The 15,839-nt window shown below is 41.6% G+C and overlaps 1 protein-coding gene across 13 annotated transcripts in view; it reads right to left on the reverse strand.

Annotated features, from left to right (window-relative positions):
* Positions 1-15,839, reverse strand: part of mmd (disintegrin and metalloproteinase domain-containing protein mind-meld) — a 747,894-nt gene that overhangs the window by 365,111 nt on the left and 366,944 nt on the right. For all 13 annotated transcript variants that reach the window (XR_011443137.1, XR_011443136.1, XM_070281095.1 and 10 more), the window contains exons 8-9: positions 14,771-14,844; positions 6,585-6,657 (exon numbers count right to left, since the gene is read on the reverse strand). Coding sequence is in view for 11 of the 13 variants with exons in the window: in XM_070281095.1 (XP_070137196.1) it covers positions 6,585-6,657; positions 14,771-14,844 (147 nt within the window). In the remaining 2 variants the exon portion in view is untranslated. The remainder of the gene's footprint in view (positions 1-6,584; positions 6,658-14,770; positions 14,845-15,839) is intronic.

The raw sequence follows: 15,839 nt of genomic DNA on the forward strand, positions 1-15,839 counted from the left end.
GCAAGCACCTGCAGTGCCAGGGTTGACACTGTTCGGCATACCGGAAGGCATCCTAAAAGGATAAGCCTCTGGCAGGAGAGGAGTAGCCTCCTGGCTACAACTCGCCGCGTCGTAAAGACATACCACACCGAGGCACCAAATAGTGCACAGGGCACCATGAGTCCGGCATAAATGGTCCGCCTGGCCCGAGGACTGAATCCCCAGTCGACTCGCAGCACACGCGCCAATGATAATGCAGCAGGATTATCACCGTCTTGCTGGTGGAAATGGTAACACCGATTTCCGTACCCCACGCTTCAACGATAGACATCAGTTGCGCTCCTTTTTCCTCCAGCACGGCTCGAGATTTGCCCTCGACGAAGAGCAGCAGGTCATCCGCATACGCGCTAAAAGCGCAGTATGGCTGGAGGCGCCGCAGCAGGACGTCCATCAGCAGATCCCAAATGAATGGGCCACTAATGGATCCCTGCGGGCAGCCTCTAGTTACTGGAACCGACACGGCGCCAGAACTGCTTCGGATCTCTGCGCTCCTGTCTGAAAAAAAGCTCTGCCACAAGCTCAACTCTCGGCATCCCAAGTCGGCGAGCCGGCGCAGCGCAGCACTCCATTCAACATTGTCGAACGCTCCTTTGAAGTCGACGAAGATTCCGAGCACGTATCTCGCCGGGCTGGCGGCGACACTGCTCATCACATGCCTCCAGGCATCTTCGACGCATCGTCCTTGGCGGAATCCGAACTGCCATCTGTATCCTTCCGGAAGAACTTCTCTCACACGATTGACCATGATGGCCTCGAGCACCTTGCCAAATACCGGCAACAGGCATATCCCACGGTACGACGAGGGTTCGCACCTGTCCTTATCGGGCCCCTTGAGCAGCGCCACTACACGTGGACACTTCCACTCTCGGGGGAAGTAACCCGACTGGATGCATCGGGAATATAGCGCCATTAGGTGCTAAGGTACGGCGCGCCACACTGCTTTGCAGATAGTGCCTGTGATGCCGTCCATGCCGGGAGAGCGTCTGCTCTTCAACCTGGCGACACAAGCATCAACCTCTACTTCCTCGAGGGCCGGTGGGACATCCTCCGCTCCGGCAATCGGTGCATCGGACTCCGCAACTGGGAAAAAGTTACGGAGGAGCACACGCGCACAGTCACCCCAATCGGTGACCAGCTCGCCATCAATGCGAAGGCACCCAATCTCCGTGCACTTTCTGCGTCCTCGGCAGATCTTGTAGACGCGCCCCCATGGATCATGTGCGTTCTCTCCCACGAAGCGTCTCCAGCTCTCCTCCTTCGCCCTTAGGATGAGCTTTTTGCACTCGGCTGAGGCTTGCCTCAGCGCGACCACAAGAAGCTCAGTCGCATCATCGTCACCACGACGACGAGCGTTTTGAAGCCGGCGGCGAAGTCTCCTGACTGTCTCACCGTGTTCAGGCTGGCGGTCCACCAACCTGGCTTCCTTCTCCTAGGCGATCTCGGCGTCCTTCTTCCCAGCGCAAGGTCGCACACATCGTGCACCATGCTGCGCAGGGTCGAAACTTGCTGGTCCAACGGCGACTGTGAGAAGTCTTCCGGAATATCGGCTGCGCGTCTCACCATCTCCTGTTCGAACAATTGCCAACGAGCATTGGAGATGTTCCAGGACGGCACAGGAGCTAGGCTCTCAACTGTGCTTGGGGTAGTTGGTGTTGCCACAACTGTGATCATGTTATGATCACACAAGTCCCACTCGTCCACTCTCCACTCGAATGTGGCCCACATCGATGCTGCATCGTTGGCAATTGTAACGTCGATATCACTATGCGCGTGATAGGTATCGAACGTGAACACCGAGCTAGGCTGGTTGAGAGCAACGGTCTCATTCTCCAGCATCCACTCAGACAGCAGCTCACCCCGTCTGAGGTTAGCGTTTCCCCTGGGGTTCCGAGGGAGTTTGCTAAACCACATGGGGGACACTGCGTTCGCGTCGAGTACCCCCCAGGATTGCGGGGGTATTGTTGGCCTGCAACAGGACCACATCCATGTACCTGAGGTACGGTTCTAGCTCGGCTTCGTACTGGCAGTACACGGAGCAAAGGAAGATTGAGCCAAAACTCCCTTTTACGCTCACGCATACGCCATAATCGGTGGTGAGGGGCTCCATCGGCATACAGATGACATCCTGGTGATCCACGAGGATGGCTGCTTTTCCTCTCCGGTCGGTGTACATCCTCATTCCATCGGGCAGCACATCCTTCGTCCCGCTGCCAATGTATGGCTCCTGCAGCAGTGCAAACATGCAACCGGACTCTCTCAGCCGGACCGCGAGCTCAATAGTCTGCTACTGCAGGTTTTTTTTTATATTTAAGTAAGAGCCTATTTTTAGTATTTTTTAGGTTAGTGAGGCACCTTGTAAAATAAGGCGGATGGATGGGCGGATGGATATTTCAATGGCACACATGAGTCAAAATATGTATTTAAAATATGGTAAAATTCTAAGGTTAATTTCTAAGGTGACATTCGCATCAGTGCATGCCAGAATATAGGACCAATCAAATATATTGATAGGTCTATTAAGTTTACGAAAATCAGCTTTAGGGAAACAGCGAGTCTTATTTACCAACCATGGAAACTTCTGATCGATACCAGAAATGGTTTCGATTGAAACCTAAAGCGTGGGGTGATATGGATCCTCTGGGGTTGAGAGGGGCAAAGCTTTGGAGAGAGTGGTACCATCAGGATCAGATACAAAACATAAGTATAGAAGCCGACCTAACGAATTTCTAACATGGTTGATTTGACCTACGGATATGTCAAACATGCCCAAATTGAAACGCGTCGCATTTCCTGCATCAATTAGCGCTGGCTTTTTCACAGATTTTCCATAATTTTACATGGACTTGGCCAGCTCGTCGGGCTGAGAGGCTGAGTGGCTGACTGCCTAGCCATGTAGAGGTTTCCCGTTTAAGCGGTCATTAATTGGCGCTCGTCAGCGGGCTAAGTAAGCTCAATGCATCAATCAAGCTTTTAGCGTCAAATCGTGTATAAATATTGCCTTTTGCGATTCGAAAATCTGATAAGTCCGGGCACGGCTCGCTTTTGCGTTTGCGTGTGTTCTCAAACGATTTTAATTATAGATATTGACAAAGTGGCGATAGGAAATTGAGACGTAAGACGGCTGCACCCAGGGATTGTTATGTGGTTCGATGAAACCAACTCCAGAGCCCAAAGACTGAACACTGAGGACTTCAAAATTGAAAAGTATCTTTGGCCGGGGCGGCCAATTATGCGAATGCTGTTAATGACTGTGGGCGACGACTTGCCTCTGCTTTATCTATATGGAATGGAATGGAATTGCGAATGCGACTGGCACTGGGACTGGGAGTCGGAACTCCCAGAAAAACGGAGCTCAGCTGCCTAGAGAAAGTTGTCTTTGCAAATGACGTTTTTTTGTCAACATCAATCAGGCAACGGCGAAGGGGCAAAAATGGCAATAAAAGGCAGCGCGCCTGCCTGCACGTCCGATTGCTGACAATGCGTTGATATTTTCCGACAAGCAAATCAGAAGCTACAAAGAGGCCTTGCCACAGAAACCTCGTGAGACGCCTCACTTTTAGGCTGCTGCTCTCTTTCTGGCTACCAGCTTCAAAAGAGTACTTCTTGAACAGCTAAAAAATAAGGTTAAAAAGTAGAGTCGTATGATTTCAGAATTCCATTCAAATGTTCGATTACGCAAGAATGCTGTTCCCGGGCTTCTGTGACAGCTTCGGAGCACTGATCCCAGACACATCTCAAGCCCTGCCCTCCAAAAAACCGCTTTCGAGATTTTGGACCGATCGCGGTTGTCGGGCTACCAAAATAACAGAGCCAAGTCCAAAAAGAGTGCGGGTATTATTTAAGAAATCTCGTGTTGTCCGACTGCGACCTTCAATGGTCATTTCTGATGGAAAACAAAGCGGGCTGGAGCGAAATATTAAAGTCACCAAGTACTACAAGCAGGTCAATATCGGACATAAAATTAGAAACAAACTGAATTGCAGACAAGTGCGCGTACGTGGTCGTACGTACCACCACGGTGGAATGTAAGAACAAGTAATAAAAAACGGTTCAGCGGACAATATCTCCAAATAAATTTTTGGAAAACGTTCTGATGCCAAACTTTCCCAATGCCTAATCCTTACCTACAAATTAAAATTTTGATCAATCGGAAAGTTTTTAGAGGAGTTATAGACTTATTATTGGGTTTGCCAACTGAATGACAATGGCAATGGGTAGTATGGGCGTAGGGGTTAGAAGAAGGAATTTGTTTGGTTTTTTTTCCAAAGCGTAAAAAATGCACCACGCCTTTTTTTTTGAGAATCCATATGTTTAAAGTTTAAACTATATTTAAAGTTTGGGTTGGTTAGGTAAGTGTGGGTGGAAGAGATGATTACTGGGTATAATATAGTCGGGAAACTCGACTACATCAGTAGTTACAGCCGAATTATTGTTTAATACATGTTTTTGAATAGTTAGTTTTTTTAAATTTATAAAATAAAAAATATTTTTGATATTTTAAATAGCAGTAGCGGTAAATACCACTCTATATTTTGCAATATGGCAAAAAGTTTTCTGTTGTATGACATTTCTTCAATTCAGTAGTGTTTTGTGTAATTTTGTGATTCTGAAACAGTTAAATCCGTCAATCAACTTAAATAATTCATGTCCAATCCTTCATCTTCAAGGCTTAAAAACCCCTTTCTGCTGGTTGACGACATATAAAACACGCCCACCATTTAGGGTGTGTCAAATAATGGGATCTATTAAAACCTGAAATCCTGAAATATTGAAGTCAGGTATAATCAAATTCTGGCGTATTAAAGACACAAAGAGTATTTTGATGAAAAGAAATTTGATGTCGCAAAGTTCATGTAGTTTTACCTCTTTACAAGCGAAATCGGAGTCTACAAAGATAATAACTTCTTCTCCTTTACGAAGAGGTCTATCGCGTCTAAATGTTGTAAAAAACTTCGAAAAGCTAAAAATCTTCAATTTGGAACCATTAATCATTTACTATCTATGGAAAAACGTCGAACTAAAGCTCTTCAACATTAAGTAAAAACAAGAAAGCAAAGCTAACTTCGGGCGGAGCCGAAGTTGATATACCCTTGCAGCTAAAACCGGATATATATCGCAAACATCGGATATAGTTGGCCGATCCTTATGATTACATCATAATAAAACCAATTAATTACAATAAAAAATCTAAAAAAAAGTCCCAAGCTTCTATCTTCAAAAATACGAAATTTAATATTTCTACCAAATACCATTTCCGATCGTTCAGTTATATGTCAGCTATAAGATATAGTCAACCGATCCTAATGAAATTTTGTAGGTCGGATTAACTGACCAAAAATAGAGTGTGTACCAAGTGCCAGCTTTCTATCATCAAAAACACGAAAGTTGGGTCATTTCCGATCGTTCAGTTATATGGCAGCTATAGGATATAGTCGGCCGATCCTAATGAAATTTGGCATGTCATATTATTTTGCTATGCTATAATAATAGGGTAGGGTATAATAATGTGCGACGCTACAAAATAACTCTCAAAAGAAAGTTTATTGAATTAACTACATTTGTTTTTTTTTTTGTACATTCATTTTTATACCCTTGCAGAGGGTATTATAATTTTTTCCAAAAGTGTGCAACGCAGTGAAGGAGACATCTCCGACCCTATAAAGTATATATATTCTTGATCAGGATCACCTCCTGAGTTGATATGAGCATGTCCGTCTGTCCGTCTGTCTGTCTGTTTCTACGCGAACTAGTCTCTCAGTTTTAAAGCTATCGACTTGAAACTTTGCACACACTCTTCTTTCCTTTGCACGCAGTATATAAGTCGGAACGGCCGGGATCGGCCAACTATATCCTATAGCTGCCATATAACTGATTGATCGGAAATGGTATAACTTTGGTTTTTTTAGAGTTAGAGAGTTCAAATTTGACATGAGAGCTATTTTTGACAAAATATTACGACATGCCAAATTTCATAAGGATCATCCGACTATATCCTATAGCTGCCATATAACTGAACGATCGGAAATGACCCAACTTTCGTGTTTTTGATGATAGAAAGCTGGCACTTGGTACACATTCTATTTTTGGTCAGTTACTCCGATCTACCAAATTTCATAAAGATCGGTTGATTATATCTTATAGCTGACGTATAACTGTACGATCGGGAATGGTTTTTGGTAGAAATATCAACTTTCGTATTTTTGAAGATAGAAGCTTGGAACTTTTTTTTAGATTTTTTATTGTAATTAATTGGTTTTATTATGATGTAATCATAAGGATCGGCCAACTATATCCGATGTTTGCGATATATATCCGGTTTTAGCTGCAAGGGTATATCAACTTCGGCTCCGCCCGAAGTTAGCTTTGCTTTCTTGTTTTAAATATTTTTTAATACTTTAAATCGACGAGTAGGCGACGCCATCTAAAACCAGCAATACAACAGCTGATTGAAAAAAAAAAAATGAATTTGCAACCAAAAATCATTTTTAAAAATTTCTAACAGAGTAAAAAAAAATATTTATTGTGAAAAAAAACGCATAACTTACATGTCGATTCCCATCCACGAGGTATCCACCGACGTGATAATGTTTCTGTTGTATGTTAGGTGATAAGAGTTGCCTATTTAGAAAAAGGAAGATCGATAGAATATTAACGAATTAAAAAAGGAAATTAATTATATTTATTACTTATTATTGAATTTAACTTAAAATTTATTTATTTATTTATTTTTTTTTTTTTTTGCGAACTTTTAGAATTTTGGAAATTGATTTTGATTGGTGCACGAGCTAGCAAAATACTTGATTTCAAATTTGATGGATTTGAAAGAGAAATGATGGGGTAGAGACCATTTTAGTTCATACATAAGACCCCAATAGGGTCGTGTTGTGCGTATGTCAAACTACAATGGCTAAGGAATAGAGGACTAAAGTTTCTAGTCCTTCTACATATTGGGAATATTTAAATTAAAGCGTGTTAGAAAATGCTGGCTATATACATCACCATTGATGAGGTTATGTAGAACAAGAAAGGAAAGGTAACTTCGGGCGGAGCCGAAGTTGATATACCCTTGCAGTTAAAACCGGATATATATCGCAAACATCGGATATAGTTGGCCGCTCCTTATGAGAATATCATCATATAACCAATTTATAAAAAATAAAGCTCAAACAAAGTATCAAGCTTCTATCTTCAAAAAATACAAAAGTTGGTATTTTTACCAAAAACCATTTCAGATCGTCTAGTTATATGGAAGCTATAGGATATAGTCGGCCGATCCGGGCCGTTCCAACTTATATACTGCGTGCAAAGGAAATAAGGGTGTGTGCAAAGTTTCAAGTCGCTAGCTTTAAAACTAAAAGACTAGTTCGCGTAAAAACGGACAGACAGACGGACATACTCATATCAAGAATATATATACTTTATAGGGTCGGAGATGTCTCCTTCACTGCGTTGCACACTTTTGGACAAAATTTTAATACCCTCTGCTGGGTATAAAAATAAAAACCCAAGCTGCTATCTTCAAGAACACCAAAGTTGGTATTTTTACCAAATACCATTTCCGATCGTTCAGTTATATTCCAGCTATAAGAAACAGTCAGATGATCGTTATGGTATTTGGTAATGGTAATTTTGGTATGTCGGATAAACTGACCAAAAATAGAATCTGTACGAAGTTGGAACTTTCTATCTTTAAAAACACGAAAATTGGGTAATTTCCGATTGGGAGATTATGGTTAGGATATCCATGGGGAGGTCCAGAGGGTGCGTCCTTTTTAGTCTTCTGGGCTGCTCGCTTTTGTCCAGCAGCGAGATGGCCAACAGGTTCGGGTGATTATGAAGCCTCTGCATGTAGCGTGCGCTGCTTCTTTGGTTCTCGTCCTTGACCCAAGGAAAATTGAGAACCTCGTGGATGGTGCGATTGTCATGATAGACGTGGGCACCAGTGGCGATTCGAAGGGCTCTGTTTTCGAACGTTTGTATAGTTCGGACATTCGTCTTGCTCTCAGTGCCCCAGAGCTGTATGCCGTATGTCCAGATTGGGCGTATTATGGCCTTGTAAATGAGAAGTTTCGTGGACGTTCTCAGCTTCGATCTCCTACCCTCGAGCCAGTAGAAGGATCGAAGTCTTTGATCAGCCTGTTTCCTCTTCTCAATCGGATGGGGCCTCCTGGTGAGCCTCCTGTCTAGGGTGAATCCCAGGTACTTGGGATTGTCTTCCTGTGGGATTGGGGAGCCGTTGAGGTTAATTGGAGGGCAGTTTCCTTTGCAGAGAGAAAATGTGGGGGCAGTGGACTTCTCATTATTGATGGCAATGTTCCATCGCTTTTGCCAGTCGCTGAGCAAGTCAAGCTGCAATTGCGTGGTTTCGGTTGCCCCCATGGCGCTATCGGCGGTGGTAAGGATGGCGGTGGAAGTATGGTCGGGGTCTTTAAGTCTTTAATTTATTAATTATTTAGGCCATTAATTTACAAATTTATTATTTTTTATTATTTAATAATAAATTATTAAATTTAATATATTATTTTATTAAATTATTTTTTATTTTTAATTAATTTATTAAGGCCAATTTATATAGTAGACCGGGATGCCAGACTCGGTCGAACGCCTGTTTCGCGTCCAGCATGACAGCCATGCAGTACTTCTTGGTTTCAAATGCGTCAAGGATGCACTGCACAACGCGATGGCACTGCTCTGGGGTACCGTGTCACCGCCTGAAGCCAAACTGGTGGTCAGGGATCAGTCCTGCCTCGTTCAATACTGGCAGTGCTCCGCTCAAAAACACTCGTCCAATTATTTTGGAGAGCATTGGTAACAAACTTATTGGTCGGTAGGACGAAAGGTTTGCTTCGGGTTTCCCGGGCTTAGGTAGCATAGTTACCTGGACACGTTTCAATGTGGACGGAAAGTACCCTAAAGTAAAGTTTATATCTTTAAAAATACGAAAGTTGGGTAATTTCCTACTGTTCAGTTATATGACAGCTATAGGATATAGTCGGCCGATCCCTATAAAATTTGGTGTGTCGTATTATTTTTTTTTTTAGAAAAAAGAAACCCGAGTCAATTCCCGAGCGAGAAAATTTGGGTGCGAAGGCAGTTTTTCTTTGTATGACTCTTTTTGGTTTTGGATTTCGTCTTTTACAGCGAGGATGCCCAGATCCTGGTGGATATTTTCGTTTCGAACATACCAAGGTGCCCCAGTTCTATTTCTCAAGATTTTTTATTGTGCGCGCTGTATGATGTTTATATTGCTGCTGATCGCGTTCCACAGCTGAGAGCCATACGTCCAGATTGGCTTTAGGACTGAATTGTACAGTAGTGTAGTCAAGTCACAGTGGCGATCGTGGGTTTATGATCCAGTGTTTTCAGTTTTAGGTGCATCTTTTTGCATTCGATGTGCCTTCGCCAGGTAAGTAGTTTATCAAGGTGAACGCCAAGGTACGTTACGTCGTTAGCTTGAGGGATCTGCGTACCGTTTAGTAAAAGCGGAGGGCATGTTTGTCAATTAAGAGTAAATTTTATATGTATACCCTTTTTTTCTTTTTTTTTTTTACGGCGCCAGTGGGACAGCCACCTTTCCACTACTATTCGATGATTAGCCATTTGGGTTGTTGCCTGCCGGGATAATATTTCAGACAAACAATATAGAAAAACAAGATAGAAGGCTTATTGGTCTGTATGATGACGGAATTGTGTGGTCTTTTCCAGGCTTCGGTATCATTATAATGATATATTTCTTCCACTTTTTTGGGAAATTGCCAAGATTAATGATTCCATTAAATAGTTTGCAGACGACCTCAATAGCGCATTTTGGAAGTTCGATCAGCATCTTTGGGGTCAATAGGTCACCACCGGGAGCCTTTTTTGGTTTTAGCCCTCTTATGACTTTGTCGATTTCGTTCGGCCGGAATGAAGGTGCGGCTGGCTGAGGGGAGGACTCTGGCTGAATTACTGGCAGGAGGAATGAATTTGAGGCTGGGTTTGGCTGGAAGACACTTTGGAGATGTGTGGCGAATGTTTCAGCTCGGTCTTCGTCACTGCTAGCCCAGCATCCCGAAGAGTTTCTTATCGGGGAGGTCGTTTCAATTGGGGCGCTAAGATTTGGGTGGGCCCTCCACAGGGGGTACTTTGTGCTTGTTGGCGAGAGATTCTGGATGTACCTCCGCTGTGCATTTTCTTCCTCTTGGTGAAGAGCCTAGTCGAGTGATCGGGTTGCTTCTTTAAAGCGTTGTTTACCGTGCATATCGCGAAATGTTATAGGAATTATATTGACCGCTGCCGGATACAATTTACTCAGGATCAAGCAGTTTTATAATTTTGTAAACACTAAGCGTAAACACGTATCTTTTTCACGTATCCCTGCTCACGGTTGAAAATTCCTCTGCGACCTCTGATCAGGCTATTGCCGATCTATTCGCAGAATTTTTTCAAACTACCTATTCTCCGCCTAATTTGACAGATCAGCCTTACGCATATAACATTCAAGCAGCTAATCTTATTTTCTGTCCTCTTTTTTCTGAGAACAACTTATTATCTGGTCTTTTAAGGGTAAAACCCATTTATTCGCGATTTGCAACACCTTTGCTCTTCGATTATCACTCCTTGTTAGCATGGCTTTATTAAGCGTCACTCCACCACCACAAACTTATTGGAGTTGACATCCTTTGTCATTGATGGCTTTTGTAAGGGATATCAAACCGATGTAATTTACACAGACTTCAGCAAAGCATTTGATTCAGTTAATCACTCACTCTTGTTGAGTAAACTGAATATGCTGGGTTTTCCTAAAGACCTCTTAATGTGGATCTCCAGCTACCTAGATGGAAGGACACAAAGAGTCTTATTTAAAAACATACAGTCCCGTCTGGTCCGTGCCACATCCGGCGTCCCTCAAGGAAGTCATCTTGGCCCGTTATTATTTACGCTTTTTATAAACGACTTGCCCCCTGCTTTAACGAACTCTCTAGTTCTTATGTATGCAGATGATGTAAAGCTTTGTCTTCAGTACAAATCCATCTCTGCCCAATGCAGTCTTTAGTCTGAACTTGATAACTTTCAAAAATGGTGTTTAGCTAATGATCTAATACTTAATGGATCCAAATGCAAGCATATGTTTTTTTATCGTTCTAGCCCTATGCAAGCTACTTATTCTATTAATGGAATTGCCTTAGAAAAATTAACCCAGGTTAATGATCTCGGCATCCTTTTAGATATCAAACTTAAATTTGCCGACCATATTTCCTTAATGGTTAATAAGGCTAAAGGAGTCCTTGGTTTTATGAAAAGGTTGTCAAAAGAATTTAATGACCCCTATATAATAAAAACATTATTCATTTCTTTGGTCCGTCCTATACTAGAGTACGGTTCATGTGTCTGGAGTCCCCAATATGGAGTACATAAGGACCGCATAGAATCCGTACAAAAGAACTTTTTAATATTTGCACTTAGAGGTCTATACTGGGATGCAAATCTTCAGCTCCCATCCTACAGTAGCAGACTTTTACTTAAAAACTTACCTAGCTTAACAAATCATAGGACAATGCTCGGTGTAGTTTTTCTGCATAACCTTATTAACGGGGATGTAGATAGCCAGCATTTACTAACACGTTTAAAATTTAACATTCCTAATGGAAGGACTCGAAACTTTAGTCCTCTGTTCCTTAGCCATTGTAGTTCGACATATGCACTGCATGACCCTTTTAGTGTATTATGTTCGAACGACAATAATCTCTACTCTACTACCTCTCTTTCCTGTCCCTCTAATTTAAAATATAGTATTTTAAATTTCCTTACTAAATCCTCTTAGCTTAACAAATTTCAAATAGCATAATATGTACTAACAAATCGTTTCTCGAGCGCCCCTCGGTCGCGTGCGCCTCTTTTCTCGCACGAGCTGTTCGATTTGCTGATTAGATTTGAAGTATTTGTTTCGGTCTACTTCTTTCCCATGAGTAGAGATTTTAGCTGCCACAACGAGTACTTCTTCCAGGGCGCTCGTGGTGTCCCTGCCAAAAGACTGTTTTGGCACTTATTAGATTGCGAGGTATGTTATTTGTCACTGCAAAATCAATAATGTCTGGGAGCTTTCGTGAGTCTGTCTGCCAGTATGTGGGACTTCCAGGATAAAGGTAGTCCAGTTTATTTCTCACATTTATAATTGCATTGTACAATTGCCTTTCTTTGGGAGTCACCTGACGTGATACCCAACGCGTATGTTTGGCGTTGTAGTCTCCTGCGGCTATTAAACGATCCCCAAGTGAATTGTAGAAGTCCATAAATTGTCTTTCCGAGATTGAGAAACGAGGAGGGCAGTAAACGGCAGCGAATGAAAGGATTCCGTAGCTTGACTGAATTTGTATCGATATGGCCTGCGAGAAGTTTGTTGCAAACCTTTTGTGAAAATGGTGTTTAATTCGTTCTCTGATTAGAACTCCAGTTCCGCCGTGGGCTTTCCCATTTCCCGCCGTGTAGCCTTTTATTTGAAAGTTGTATTTGCTTGTAAGATGTGTTTCCACCAGTAGCATAACGTCAATATCGTTTTCGGTCAAGAATTATGACAATTCTAGTTTATGCCTTGAGGCACCGTTGGCGTTCCAAATTGATATTCGTAGAGCCTGCATAGATTATTTAGACTGTTGTGCTACAAGCAGCTGTATCACCATATTCTGGTTTTGAACAAGCGTTTGCATGGTCGTTTTCATGAATGACATAAGCTCCATCATACTTTGTTGGAGGGTAAGCATCATAGTTTCCGTTTTGCTGTGTGGCTGTTGTGGGGCCTGTTTGGCGCTTTGGGAGTTAGGCTGAATTAGAATTTCCCTTCCAGATCGTAGAGCATCGGCATAGGAGAAGCCGTTGGTGGTGTTTAGAATGGACCGAATGAGGATTTCGCAGCTTTGGCGAAGAAGTAGTCTGGCGTAGTTTTTGACGCAATGTACGCATTCTGTGGATTTTGGTTGCGCGTGGCGGTCGCTTGACGCATGCGACTCTTTAACTCCTTTTACACCAAACATCCTCTATAGTTTTCCGTATGGTTGCCTCCGCAGTTTCCACATTTCTTCACGATACTGTCCTTGTTTGTAGTGCAGTAAGCGGAGTTGTGGGCGTCCCCGCAGACTACACAGACAGCCCGAAGTGTGCAGTAAGACCTGGTGTTTCCATACTCTTGACAATTAGTGCATTGCACTGGGCCGTTGCGTTTATGTGGCTCTTCAACAGTGAGTTTCCGATGCAAAAGATATTGCAGGTTGTAGATTGGGTGGACTTCGTTCTTCTTCAGCGACCTGCTTTCTGGCTCGAGATTGACCTTGAAGAGGGGTTGTGACTTTTTATCTTTATTTAGAATGTTAATAACATTCTTGGCGGCGAAGCTCTTTTCTTTAAAGGCGGTTTTTATTTCCGCGGCGGTAACATCGGGTTTGATTCCCTTTACTACCACTTGTAGGCCCTTACTGCTTTTCGGCTTGTACATGTAATAGTTTTTCTGTACAGTGTCCAGATATTTGGACACGATTCGGAAGTGCTCTTCAGACTTGGTTTGCACCTTTGTTACATGGATATACCCTTTGATAAGCGGAACAACATGAAAGTTGTCACCGTTCCTGATCAACGACACAATTTTCTTGGCCAGTATGAAAAACTGTATCATTTTAAAATGCTTAAAATAGCATTCGTACAAAATTCGAATTCTCTAACTTAAAAAACAGCTATAGGATACAGTCGGCCGATCCGAATAATATATTGCGTGCAAAGGAAAGAAGGGTGCGTTGAAAGTTTCAAGTCAATAGCTTTAAAATTGAGAGAATAGTTCGCGTAGGAACAGGCAGACAGACAGGCATGCTCATATCAATTCCGGAGGTGATTCTGATGAAGAATATATGTATATACCTTATATGGTCGAAGATGTCTCGTTCACTGCGTTGCACACTTGTGACCAAAACTATATTATCCTCTGCAACTTGAAACTTTGTACAGATTTTATTTTTGGTCAGTTGATTCATTCATTTCATTACAAATTTTATTACGATCGGCCGACTAAATCTTATAACTTGCATATAGTGGTATAGTGTTTAGTTAAAATAGCAACTTTTGAGTATTTTTGAAGATAGAAGCGCATGGGGCTTTTTTCGTAAGATTTTGTATTGTAACAAATTGGTTACATTATCATATTCCAATAATGATTGGAAAAATATATCCGATTTTTGCTATATATATCCGTTTATAACTGCAAGGGTATATCAACTTCGGCTCCGCCCAAAGTTAGCATTCCGCTCATTGCTCACGCCTTCTTCTATTGTTTTAGAATATCCAGCCTCCATAGATAACAAACTTAAAAAAGGTGACACCATTACACCTTTCTGGTAATTAAAAAATGTATAACAAGTCCTATATAATTAAACGCAAACACAATAATAATATTAGAAAATTAATTAAAATTTAAAATATCAATTACATACCAACTATTGTTTTTTTTCTTTTAAATTTAAGACAATTCTTAATGCGATTTTATATTCTATATATTTTGTCTGATTATTTTCTATATAAATATCTGAAAAAACATACTTTCATTCGTTTTGAATTTTTTGGTTGTGGTTGACCTTTCTGGAGAATTACCCATATAAACTTATACTTAGGTTCTCGCAATTCGTGCATTGACACAGCAAAGCGTGGCAGGGCATGGTTAGTTAGACATAAATGTTAGACTATTGTAAATACGAGTTAACGAGTTACTTACGAGTTAAGCTCAAGGTCTAGACGAAATTTATGATTAAATGCCTTGATTAGTAGGGAAGTTCGGTGAAAGTGTTTCTGGAATAAAAGTAAATAATTAAATATTTAATAAATTTATCAATGTATATGGACTTATTAAATTTAAATAATACAAGAAAGGACGGCTATAGTCGAGATTCTTGACTATATTATACCCGGTGCTCATCTCTTCTAACCACAGTTTAACTAAACTTGAAAGTTTAAACATTAACAGTATGGAAAAATTTTGTTTCCATACTTTTGCGCTCGGACAAGAAAACAAAAACAAAAAAAAAACAAGAAAGCAAAGCTAACTTCGGGCGGAGCCGAAGTTGATATGCCCTTGCAGTTAAAACCGGATAATATCGCAAACATCGGATATAGTTGGCCGATCCTTATGATTACATCATAATAAAACCAATTAATTATAATAAAAAATCTAAAAAAAAGTCCCAAGCTTCTATCTTCAAAAATACGAAAGTTGATATTTCTACCAAATACCATTTCCGATCGTTCAGTTATATGGCAGCTATAAGATATAGTCGGCCGATCCTTATGAAATTTGGCATGTCGTATTATTTTGCCAAAAGTAGCACTCATGTAAAATTTGCGGCCGATCCGAGCCGTTCCGACTTATATACTGCGTGCAGAGGAAAGAAGGTTTTAAAGTTTCAAGACGATAGCTTTAAAACTGAGAGACTAGTTCGCGTAGAAACGGACAGACAGACGGACATGCTCATATCAACTCAGGAGGTGATCCTGATCAAGAATATATATACTTTATAGGGTCGGAGATGTCTCCTTCACTGCGTTGCACACTTTTGGACAAAATTATAATACCCTCTGCAAGGGTATAACAAGAAAGGAAAGCTTACTTCGGGCGGAGCCGAAGTTGATGCCGAATTACTCTGCGGGAAGTTAAAACCGGATATATACATATACATTACGTTATTTTCGCAAATGGGGCTCGATATGGCTCATACATGGGCTATATATTCGGCGGATTCGCTACGAAGTTTGGTTTAAGGTTCCTTATCACAATGGGCATCAAGATC

Source organism: Drosophila bipectinata, chromosome XL (assembly GCF_030179905.1).
Source record: "Drosophila bipectinata strain 14024-0381.07 chromosome XL, DbipHiC1v2, whole genome shotgun sequence".
NCBI classification, from domain to species: domain Eukaryota; kingdom Metazoa; phylum Arthropoda; class Insecta; order Diptera; family Drosophilidae; genus Drosophila; species Drosophila bipectinata.